General features: G+C 36.8%; 1 protein-coding gene across 6 annotated transcripts in view; it reads left to right on the top strand.

Moving 5' to 3' along the window:
• Nucleotides 1–12,825, top strand: part of ZNF280C (zinc finger protein 280C) — a 71,290-nt gene that overhangs the window by 22,201 nt on the left and 36,264 nt on the right. For 5 of the 6 annotated variants that reach the window (XM_066249407.1, XM_066249401.1, XM_066249404.1 and 2 more), the window contains exons 7-10: nucleotides 4,767–4,881; nucleotides 7,211–7,273; nucleotides 7,411–7,514; nucleotides 11,579–11,799. In XM_066249407.1, coding sequence (XP_066105504.1) covers nucleotides 4,767–4,881; nucleotides 7,211–7,273; nucleotides 7,411–7,514; nucleotides 11,579–11,799 — 503 coding nt within the window. The remainder of the gene's footprint in view (nucleotides 1–4,766; nucleotides 4,882–7,210; nucleotides 7,274–7,410; nucleotides 7,515–11,578; nucleotides 11,800–12,825) is intronic. The other variant, XM_066249406.1, reaches the window with a different exon arrangement.

Genomic DNA, 12,825 nt, shown 5'->3' on the forward strand with positions numbered 1-12,825 from the left:
TTCAAAATCTCATGAGGCTGCAGTCAAGACGTTGGTCAGAGATGCAGTATCATTTAAGACTGCTTCCAAGCTGACTTGGTTGGAGGTGGTATCTAGGTCTTTGTGTGTTGTCAGACTGGGACCGTTAGTTTCTTGCTGCTGTCAGTCACAATCTAGTCTCAGTTCCTTGCTTTGTAGGCTTCATATAACATGACTAGTTGCTTCCTCAATCCCAGCAAGGAAAGGAGTCCTTAGCAAGATGGGCTTTGTAACAATCGTGTGTATCTCACCTTTGCTATATTCGGTTGGTTAGAAGCAATCACAGGTCCCACACATACTCAAGGGGAGATTACAGAGGATGTAAATACCAGTAGAGCATAATGGGGCCACTTATAGAGTCCGTCAGCCACACACCGATTTCCGGTCCTCAAAAATGTACAAAGGGTGACACAGGAAAACACCAATCTTGCCAATGATAACATTTGAGCTTTCAAGCAAAAGTAGAGTTTTGGTAACTTGTTCCTGCCTTCTGAAACATTTAGCAGTAATAATATGAGCCCAAGGTTAGCAGTTCAAGAAACCTGGGTTGAAAATGAGAGACTTGACTGCTGATTAAGTCTTTATACTAACTAGCACAATGTTACAATCTCTTTGGGCCTTACATTCTAAAATCAGAACTTTGACCCAGCCTGATCTATCCACAGTGGATAGATCGTTGGACTGGAATGCGGAGGACCTAGGTTCGAGACCCCAAGGTCGCCAGCTTGAGCACGGGCTCATCTGGTTTGAGCAAAGAGCTCACCAGCTCGGACCCAATGTCGCTGGCTCAAATAAGGGGTTACTCGGTCTGCTGAAGGCCTGTGGTCAAGGCACATATGAGAAATCAATCAGAGCAAGTAAAGTGTCACAACGAAAAACTGACGATTGATGCTTCTCGTCTCTCTCCGTTCCTGTCTGTCCCTATCTATCCCCCTCTCTCTGACTCTGTCTCTGTCTCTGTAAAAAAACAAACAACAACAAAAAAAAAACAGAACAAAAGAACCTTGATCCAGATCACTGGCTCTCCAAAGCATCCATGGGCTGTCTTTAATTCTTTTTTTAACTTAATAGGTGTACCTGAACATAGCAGGCTACCAGAAATGCAAAAAGTATTTGATTTTAGCTAGACTCAGCTCCGTGGTTTTCTCGCGCTGTCCTGAGCTGTTTGGCACTTGGAGTGAGGGTGGGGGAACAGAAAGGATATATCATTATTTAAATGCAGATACATGAAAATCATTCTTACATTGAACCCAGGAAGAAAGAATAACAACAGGTGGAGGGTGGGTGGTACCTTTCATGTTAGAAATGTTCAAAACTGTAGCTCTTTCAAACTCGGAATTTTTTTGTTTCTACGAGCATGGTTGTTTAATTGAAGCTCCTCAGTCAGGTTTCCCTGCTTTTAGAAAATAGAGCTTTCTTTACGTTCTTGTTTTTAATTTCTTGTGCTGACATGATTTTCAATGTCCCACTCAATACAACACCCTCTGCCTACTGCATCATGCCCTCCCCAGGCTCCAGGCAAAGTCTCTTTCCAGCCCTGGTCCACTCCCTTGTCCCCCCCACCCTTTTCCCCTTCCCTCTGGTACTCGGCGCCCTGTTGTCTGTGTCTGTGTGTTATGTACATGTAACTGAGCTGACCCCTTCACCTTCTTTGGTCCCGTCCCCTATTCCCCCTTTTCTCTGACAGCTTTTTTTAAAAAAGAGATTTTTGTCAGTTGGTGTGGGGTGAGGTTAGGCCTGGGCATGAGATAGACATTTTTTTTGAACTCTCCAGGTGACTCCCGTGCGTAGCCAGAGTTAAGAAGCACTCATACATCTATGTTCTCTAATGAATTGAAGAATCTTGTGTTGTGAGGGAATTGTCTCTGAAATTTTCAAGGTTTTTCATTTTCTTTGCCTCAACAACTCTTTTGAGTAAGCACGGAGATAAGTATCCTTTTTAAAGTTAGTGTAACATAGCTTAAGGCTACAGGCTTTCTAATCAGGCCAACCTATGTTCTAATTCCAGCTTTATCATTAATAACAAGCTAGGTTGTGCTAGGAACCTTACTTAACCATACTTAAGTTTACCTATTTACAAAATGAGAGCGAGTATTAGGTCTTTATTAGTACTGTCATGACAACTACTTGATAGAATATATGTACTGTGAAAGAGGGAAGTGCATTTTAAATAGACAATAATTGGCTCTTATTTCAGTTGGGAACATAAATAACTTGAATCTTAAAAGTGACTTGCTTGACTCTGGCCGGTTGGCTCAGTATTAAAGCATCAGCCCAGCATGTGGATGTCCAGGTTTGATTCCTGGTCAGGGGGCACACAGGAGAAGCAACCATCTGCTTCTCGACCCCTCCCCTTTTCTCTCTCTTTCTCTTTCTTTCTCTCTCCCCCTCCTGCTCAATTGGTTCGAGTGCATTGTTCCTGGGCACTGAGGATGACTCTGTGGAGCCTCCGACTCAGGTGCTAAAAATAACTCAGTTGCAAGCATGGACCAGATGGGCAGAGCATCGGCCCCAGATGGCAGTTGCCGGGTGGCCCCAGATGGCAGTTTCCGGGTGGATCCCGGTCGGAGTGCATGCGGGAGTCTCTGTATCTCCCCTTGTCTCACTTGGGAGAAAAGAGGGGAAAGGTGACTTCTCCATGGTTTCATAGTTAAATAAGTGGGCAGGTCTCTGGGTCCAAGTCTGTTGTCTATTGTACCTTACCATTGTATTCGCTATCTTTCTAAACTATTTTATGAGATATAAAAAATTCCCAATTGAAGAATTATTTTAAGAATTTTTTGTTGAATAATGTGTCTGCTCTCTGAAATGGTAGTACTTAATTGACCAGAGTTACCACCTAGGACAGGGTTTATTTTGACATTGCAAGTGAATATGTTCCACTTTTTAAATTATTTTTATTTATTTATTAATTTTAGAGGGGGGGGGAGAGAGAGAGGGAGAGAGAGAAGGGGGAGGAGCAGGAAGCATCAACTCCCATATGTGCCTTGACCAGGCAAGCCCAAGGTTTCAAACCGCCGACCTCAGCGTTCCAGGTCAGTGCTTGATCCACTGCACCACCACAGGTCAGGCATATGTTCCATTTTTAAGGGAAATGTTTAGAAAAAAATACTTTATAGTAAGATTGTACTTAGTTCCAATTAAGTCCTAAAGCCATTATTGATTTTATACAATACATGTTAAGGCTTAAATGTAGACATCTACCTGCTATGCCTCAGATTCTTTGAATGGAATGGTTTAGATCACTTCAGTATCTGTCTCCATATCTTCTTTCTTTTTTTTTTCTTTTTTTTTTTTACAGACAGAGAATCAGTCAAAGGGACAGATAGGGACAGACAGACAGGAACAGAGAGAGATGAAAAACATCAATTCTTTGTTGCGACACCTTAGTTGTTCATTGATTGCTTTCTCATATGTGCCTTGACCATGGGGCTACAGCAGACCGAGTAACCCCTTGCTTGAGCCAGCGACCTTGGGTCCAAGCTAGTGAACTTTTGCTCAAACCAGAAGAACCTGGGCCCAAGCTGGCGACCTCGGCATCTAGAACCTGGGTCCTCCACATCCCAGTCCAACGCTCTATTCACTGTGCCACTGCCTGGTCAGGCTGTCTCCATATCTTCTTAACAAACTCATGTCAACAGAAAACTTAGGAGCTAATTAAGATTCTTAAAACCTGATTTTCTCTCAACTTGAAGAACGAAACACTGAAGCAAGATTCTTACATTCCCATTATAAAGGCAATATGTATGGGAGATAGAAAAGAAACAAGAGAATGCAAACTGCATTTGCATTTTTGTTTCTACAAATGGGTTGTGTGCTATATAGAATATATTGTCAATCAGGATTATATTTTATACACAGGTATCTGTTTTCTCACTTAAATTTATATTGAGGACATTCTTCTTGGTCATTGGTTACTTCTCAAAAACATGATGTTGCATAATAATCTGCCATTTAATTCATTTACTCATTCTTCCATTGTTGGACATACAGGTTTTCATTTTTTGCTATAACAATTCTCCATTAAATATTTTTATTTTCTTAGCATTGATTCTTAGAATATTTGAAATAAGATAAAAGAATATGAATTTTTAAAGTCCTTGATAGATACTGCTGCAGAAAATTTTTACAAAAACGTAACACCGCCTGACCAGGCGGTGGCGCAGTGGATAGAGCATTGGATTGGGATGCTGAAGACCCAGGTTCGAGACCCCGAGGTCGCCAGCTTGAGCGCGGGCTCATCTGGTTTGAGCAAAAGCTCACCAGCTTGAGCCCAAGGTCGCTGGCTCAAGCAAGAGGTTACTTGGCCTGCTGAAGGCCCGTGGTCAAGGCACGTATGAGAAAGCAGTCAATGAACAACTAAGTTGTTGCAACGCGCAATGAAAAACTAATGATTGATGTTTCTCATCTCTCCATTCCTGTCTGTCTGTCCCTGTCTGTCCCTGTCTCTCTCTCTGTCTCTGTAAAGAAAAAAAAAAAAAAGCGTAACACCTATTTTATCAATATTATGTTTTAATTTTAACTTTTTATATCAAACTAATTTTAGATTTTCAGAAAAAATTATAATAATCCATAGTTCCATATCCATATACTCCTTATCCAGTAGATGCTAATTTTGATAGAATAATAACTTTTGTTTTTATAACTTACTAGTAATTGCATCATTAAGCTTACCTTTATAGTAACGGCATACAGTTAAAACTGCCTTTATAAAACTTGGCAAACAAAATAATTATGACTTTTTACAGGATTTTACAAAGAGTTTCTCACAAGTTGAATCAGATGATTCTTCAGATCTACTGTTCGACCTGACCCAGGACTCAGTATCAATGTCCCAAGACGAATCAGCAATTTATATAGAAGGTTTGGTTTAGCACTTATTGTAAACATAAAAGGAGAACTCATGAATGTACATATGGAATGAATTTCTGCTCTGAAGCCTTCATGTTAAGTTTTCCATATATTGTGACATGACAGCTAATAGTTTCTGAATGACTTTCTTGGGTGATTTTATGTAAAAACATTTATTAATAGACTTTTGTTTCTATTAAGTTGACTAACATGTATTGTTTCAGCTTATTTTCACTTGGAATCAGCCATAGGCTGAATGAAAATTTTAATTTCTATGTGTCAAGGAAGTCCCATGATGCCCTAATACTGTGGGATATTTTTAAGTATTATTTGGAAGATCGTTAGTATGATAAATATTGCATTATTATAACTATTGTTGTGTCAGACTTCTTCTCAGGCTAGTGTATTTCTATCCAAATAACTGAGGTGGATGTGATAGTTAAATACAATTATAGAGTAGTAGTATAAAATGGTAGTACTAAGCACATACTATGTACTCAGTACATATCCATTGAAGGAATAATGAAAATTTTCAATTGAAGAATTATCATTCTTTGATTGTATACCATAACCAAGTTCTTCACTATTGTCAAATAAATTTGTATGATAAGGAAGATAGGTTTCAGACTCTATTCTAAAGAATTTTGTGGCCTTTATCAAGGCAGTTAACCTCTTTACACTTAATTTTCTCATATTATTCAAATATATATTTTATTTTTCACATAATGTACTCATTCTTCAGACCTGAAATCAACCATTTGGATGTATAATTTTAATTCTTGCTCTACTTATCTCAGAACTTTTTTGAGGCTCAAATGAGAGAAGGGAGAAGTGAGAAATACTTTAAAGTTTTAAAGGACTTGACAGAAAACAGTTCTTAACAGGATAATTATGAATACCAATATGTGCTATGTGTTCTAAAGAATGATTACCAGACTTCTGTCTAGAATGATCATAGAAGGTTCTTGGAGAAAGTTGAATTTGATCTGAAGTTTGAAGAACAAGAATAGGATTTTTATTGGCACCATTGAGGATAGTGAACAGCATGAGTCAAAGGCAGCAGATAAGTTAGAGTCAGAATTTAAAACTATTGACTTGGAGATTTGCTCATACTTTAAATAAATTGAAGGGGAAATATGAATATAAATGTATATATAAATATGTGTGTGTGTCTATTTTACTGCACAGCCTGCTAGATAATCAGTTGCCTAGTCCAAAATAACAGCCTCCAGCCCTCATTGGTTGTTCAAGTAACCTAAGCATCTAAAAAGAAGGTTAGTGTGATTACACAAAAATCAGTCCCAATGCCTGCATATAGCCGTCAGTAACGGATAACATGGAAAAATCATTTCTATGTTATCTCAGAGAATGGAACCCAGATATGAAAGAGGAACCCACGTATGTATGTAATGCTTATCTAGTCTAGTACTTCTCCTATTAGTGTACAGTTGGGAACATTAAAAAATATTATGTAAAGTTTTAGAATTTTTATCATGAAGTAGTTGTTTGTTATTTTCTAAAGGACTTTTGCTGGATCTGGCTATAGCCTAAATAACCCCAATTCTCTTGCAAATTCCCTGAATTATATAATCCTTTGGCCTTTAAAGGTGATGGTTTTCAAACTCAAAACTGTTTAGCAATAAAATCTCCATTTAAACAAAATTTTATTTTAAAAAGTTCAATTTAAAATGGAGGGGGGGGTGTTCCCTATCTGACATGCTGACTGTATTTCCTAAGAACTGTTAGACTCAGGAATGAACAGATAATTTAAGCTGTCAAGTTGTTAAACGGAGGAAGAACCAACTTGAGTTTTCCACTAGACATCTTATATTTTCTTTAATATCTTAAAGGGTTTCTCCAATTTTTTAGAATATAATTTTTTTTACAAGCTAAAATGTATTTATGCATCTAAAGACAAATTCATTTTCGGAGCTGAGCTTAGAGTACTCTTTATGGTTTAATTTTTCCAGGTAGTGTTTTGGTCTGATTTTGTGTGTGTGTGTGACACATTTCTTTATTCAAAAGCATCTTAATATGTGTACTTCATAATAGCTGTTTGTGCAATTTCTTTCTACCTATTGATCGTATCAATTTTGATCATTCTTCATGTGAAATATTTTTACTTCCTTTAAAGGCATGACCATTTTGTAGCATTTGTAAGCAATGCTCGATGCTAAAGCATTTAACAGATGTATCGTTTTCACTATTTATATTGTAGCTCTGGGTGAAACTCTGCCTATAATAAAACATTCTACTATTATAGCAAGCAGAGTTTATCCAAAAAAGCCAAAGACCAGTGAAAATGTTTCTGAAACAGATGCTTGTGCTTCCTTATCTTTAGACAGCTCTCTTTCTGTGCCGTCCTCCCCGGTTCGGACGTCCTCCCCGGTTCTGACATCAAAAGGTAAATAGGAATATAGCATGCCAAAAAGACGTTCTATTTGTGCATTTTAGAAATGGTGACAAATTTTTAAACTACCAGTACTGGTTTAAGGTTTAAAAAGAATATTTAAGTCATAAAAAATACTTCATTTATTTTAGATACCTCATCACCTGAACATAAAACTGAAATGCCTTTTCAAAGATCTTGTCCAAAGTGCAATGCTGATTTCGGTCATTTGGATGCTTTGAAATATCACATGAAGGTAAAAGTTTTTCAAAATTTTGTTTTTAGTAATATTCACAAATTTCTGAAAATAATAATGACTGATATATAGGAAATGATTTTTGTTTATATATTTAGGTTAAGAAATCTCCATATTGGTATTTTCATATAATTTAAGTAAAAATTGGTTTTCATGATGATTCTCTTCATACAGGATTTAAAAATCCTTCTTAAGCATTATAGGATTTAAAAATCCTTCTCAAGCATCAAATTTTTTTCTTTCTTTTTTTTTTCCGAAGTTGGAAACAGGGAGGCAGTCAGACTCCCGCATGCGCCCAACTGGGATCCACCCAGCATGCCCACCAGAGGGCAATGCTCTGCCCATCTGGGGCGTTGCTCTGTTGCAACCAGAGCCATTCTAGTGCCTGAAGCAGAGGCTACAGAGCCATCCTCAGTGCCCAGGCCAACTTTGCTCCAATGGAGCCTTGGCTGCGGGAAGAGAAGAGAGAGACAGAGAAGAAGGAGAGGGGGAGGGGTGGAGAAGCAGATGGGCGCTTCTCCTGTGTGCCCTGGCCAGGAATCGAACCTGGGACTCCTGCACGCCAGGCCGATGCTCTACCACTGAGCCAACCGGCCAGGGCCTCAAGCATCAAATTTTAAAAATTAAGTTTATATATACTCCAGTGTATGCATATTATATTTTAATTTTTAATGAAAGTAGTATGTTAATCAGAACATTTTATTAGATGCTTAAGCTTACATGTAATTTTAAAACTCCCCTTTTACCTTATTTTTTGTCCATAGTGACATATGTCTGCCAAACTACTGAATGAAAATCTTGGTCTTGCATTTTAATTTTCAGCACTCAGATATAAACTACTAATGGTGGATCATTTCATGTTAACCCAGAATGTGTTCTGTATTAGTTATGAATTAATTCTAGATTTATATTGTTTGAAGCTATTGAAATTAAGTTGTAGGGAATTTTCAAAGTATTAATGAAGTATGAGGTTTAGGAATCCCTCTTAAAATATTTTAGTAGATATTAGTATTTTGTGGAATGATAGTCTGTATTCTTCTTGCATTCCCAGTATAAATGTCAGGAAGTATGTAATATAGTCATTGGATTTAAAAAGTATAAGAAGGTCTCCAGTGAAAATATCATCCCTGTTTCCTTATTTGCCTAACTCCTTACACAACTCACAAAGGCGATAATTTTGAGTACTTTGTATTTTTTACTTGCTTTCTGCATATAAAGGCACACAAATGTTCCTATTTCTTACCCATTTTGTACACAAATCATAGCACATTATATATACTTATGCATCTGGAGAAAATGCCATGTTCTCTAACATGTAGCTTTCATTGTAGCATTGCTTGTGATTACAGTTATGGGAGACTTATATTTTAGTTTATAAATTTTTATGTATCAATTTTTCATACTATTTCAGTATGGATTTCCATTTTAAAAAATATATGTCTTAGGTTATTGTGAATGTGGCCCTGGCAGGTTTGCTCAGTGGATAGAGCGTCAGCTCGGTCTATAAATCTCCTGAGTTTGATTCCCGGTCAGGGCACACAGGAGAAGTGACCGTCTGCTTTTCTGCACCTTTCTCTCCCCCTTCTCTCCCTTTTCCCCTCTTGCAGCCAGTGGCTCGATTGGTTCAAGCATTGGCCCTGGGTGCTGAGAATAGCTTGGTTGATTCAAGCATCGTCCCCAGATGGGGTTTTTGCCAAGTGGATCCTGGTTGGGGTGCATGTGGAGTCTGTCTCGCTATTTCCCCTCCTCTCACTTAAAAAAATTAATTTAAAGATTATAATAAAAGACCTTTTGCTGCCTGACCTGTGGTGGCGCAGTGGATAAAGCATCAACCTGGAATGCTGAGGTCGCCGGTTCAAAACCCTGGGCTTGCCTGGTCAAGGCACATATGGGAGTTGAAGCTTCCTGCTCCTCCCTTCTCTCTCTCTCTCTCTCTCTCTCTCTCTCTCTCTCTCTCTCCTCTCTAAAATGAATAAAATCTTTAAAAAAAATTTTTAAAGGAAAAAATATGACCTCTTGCTGTTGTTACAGATAAAGCGATTACTACAGAGACATTAATCCTTCCTTCAAAAGGAAACATTATGGTATAAATCAAACATCCTATTGACTAAGCTTTAAAATATCTTACTGAAGTAAATCCTTAGAGAATTCTTTAGGATAGCTGTTTTTCTCATTGTTTTATTGCCAGTTTATTGGCAATAGCTGAATCAACCAAGCTATTCTCAGCACCCAGGGCCAATGCTTGAACCAATCGAGCCACTGGCTGCAAGAGGGGGAAAGGGAGAGAAGGGGGAGAGAGAGGCGCAGAAAAGCAGACGGTCACTTCTCCTGTGTGCCTTGACCGGGAATCGAACTCAGGAGATTCATAGACCGAGCTGACGCTCTATCCACTGAGCAAACCTGCCAGGGACACATTCATAGTAACCTAAGACATATATTTTTTAAAATGGAAATCCATACTGAAATAGTATGAAAAATTAATTGATACATAAAAATTTATAAACTAAAATATAAGTCTCCCATAACTGTAATCACAAGCAATGCTACAATGAAAGCTACATGTTAGAGAACATGGCACTTTCTCCAGATGCATAAGTATATATAATGTGCTATGATTTGTGTACACTGGGGTCTCTTTGATGGCAAAGCCCCGTGTTCTCAAAACTCTTTTCTCCCTATCTTGACAATTGTATAGGCTGTTTTCTTGAAAGTTATTTGGAAACTTGAAAATAAAGGGTGTTATTTGTTTGGGGTATGGAATTTAATAGTGATCAATCAGGTCTAATGTACTAATAATATGCTATTTAAGTTTCTGTATCTTTGTCTACTTGTTCTTTTGTGGCTTGAGAGGGGTCTCAAGGTTTCCCATTCTTGCCACTATTTTCTTTGATATCTCCCAATTCTGTTTTCCAGTTGTTACTGTTTCGGATATAGGTAGTTCTGTCTCTTTTAACTTCATTATGAATGTACCTTTGGTGCTTTTATAAACTGTCCCTTTTTTGGCCTTGGCCTGGATTCCATTTTATCTGATACCAGGCTCACAACCTTTGCTTTCTTACTGTGTTCATTTGCCTGTTATATTTATCTTTTTATTTTCAACCTTTCTAAGTCACTTACGTTTCTTTCTTTCACCAATGTTATTTTTTCTTTTGTGATCCTACATGAAATTTCTTTTTTGTAGTGGTTGCATTAAACATTTGTATTCGTTGATAGGGTAGACTTCATTTGATAGGTTCAGTTGGTTTTGAGTCTGTCATGATTTTCTTGTGCTATTTTAATTGCTTTGTGATTGCATTGTATTTATGTAGTTTGTGTTTTTAGGAAAGCTTATATATATATATATATATATATATATATATATATATTATTTTCTCTCGTTATTCTTAAAGTATTCTAGAGAAATTCTACAACTGAAACTTGTGTACAATACATGAATTAGTTTTAGCTCATTGGAAATAAAGATCTCATATATGAAAAGTATTCCCAATCAGGGTCAGTTTATATGCAGTTTTAATTTACACACGAGGTAGATACCCAAGAGATTTCAGCACTCTGGACAGAATGTGTTTAGGTTTTCAAGATGTAACTGATGCTTCTCCTTGTGTCCCACACATTGTCTCGGCCCCTTGAGTCTGGGGAATGGCATGCACCTGTGCTCAAAGTCCAGTTCCAACCGGCTTGTACTGAAATACTACTATGTTTAGCTATATTTTGACACAGATATAAAATGCCTGATTTTTTACCAACTAGCAAATTATTATTAGATATTTAAATTGGTAAAGTTTAATTGTAAGGAAAGTGATTGATATATAGCTGTCCCTGATCTTAAGGTTTTCAATTTGTTTTAGAATTTATTTCTCTATTAAGGTAAAAACTATTTATTGTTTGAATATTTAGACTGTATAAAAAATGAAGCCAATATTTTGACGAATGTCTTTCCAGATAGATGACTGAGCATAGTTTTACATGAGATCTGGCCCTAGTTAGAAACACAAAATTTTTTTTTGTTACCTAATTTTTAAAGAGCTATAAGTAAAACTTACATATATATTTTTCTCTTTCAGCGTTGTTGTCCAGACATGATAGATACAGTTTTGGGAATGATTAAAGTAGAAATTTCAAGTGCTGAAACTCAAGATAAGATTGGTGCAGAGAAAGAAAAACTGATCATGTTAGTCAGTGACTTTTACTACGGAAAACATGAAGGAGATGTTGACAGTGAAGACAAGACTTTCACAACTTTTAAATGCTTCAGTTGCTCGAAGGTTCTTAAAAATAATATCAGGTATGTAAATACTTCTGTTCCTGTTTGGAAATTGGGATGCTACCTGATGTAACTATAGATAGAATCTTTATTTTTGTGTACCGTCTTAGGTAAGCAATTTTAATGCTCCTATGAAGAGCAAAGCATATTATCATGCTGAAAAACTTTTGTCCTTTCTTGTATTTTAGGAGTTTGACACTTGAGTCCACGTGGTTGTATTTTTTTCAGGTAATATAAGGAAGGACAAAGTGTATTTTAACCTATGGGAAATTTTACTTTTTTATATTTATCATTAAACTAAGTTTTCATGATACATTTTTATTTTTAGCTACTTTTGAATCTTACTTTTCCTATCACAAGAACCACTTTATCAGTTTGACCTCCTTCATACTAGTCTTATTTATGCTCTAATTTTTCAATTCGTTTTTATAATTTTTATAGCATACTTACTTTGCAAAGAAATTGATCTTTTTTGATAATGTTCTTTTGAGGATAACAGTTCTCTGAAACACGTCTGCTTTGATTTTATAGTTTAGCGCATTTTAAAAGTAGAGATTTAATTCTCCGTGGAATCTTGAAGGTGCAATTTTAGGAACTTGTACTTTGCAATCTTTGTATTATATTAGGTGTTACATATGTCATCCCAAGTGAGATAATAACAACAAAGTAACAAAATATTGATTGGAATTTTTCATTGTTTATACTGTATGGCCTGACATTGTTTTTCCAACATTTTATTATAAAACTTTTCTAATATTCAGCCAAGTTGAAAATGTTTGTGGAGAACGTCTGTATATACTGACCCACCTCAGTTCTACTCCTAACACTTTACTGTACGTAAATTACTACCTATTTATTCATCCTTAGACCCACATCGGAGTTGTTGATACTTTTCAGAGTAAATTGCAGGCACCAGTGCACTTTCTTACGTGAGATACATACACGTATGTGTACATGTGCTTATGCTGTTACACACACATGTATAGACTTTCAGAAATATTTACCCTCAATCACTATCATTTGTAACTAACACTCTCAGGCATCCTA

Source organism: Saccopteryx bilineata, chromosome X (assembly GCF_036850765.1).
Source record: "Saccopteryx bilineata isolate mSacBil1 chromosome X, mSacBil1_pri_phased_curated, whole genome shotgun sequence".
NCBI classification, from domain to species: Eukaryota; Metazoa; Chordata; class Mammalia; order Chiroptera; family Emballonuridae; genus Saccopteryx; species Saccopteryx bilineata.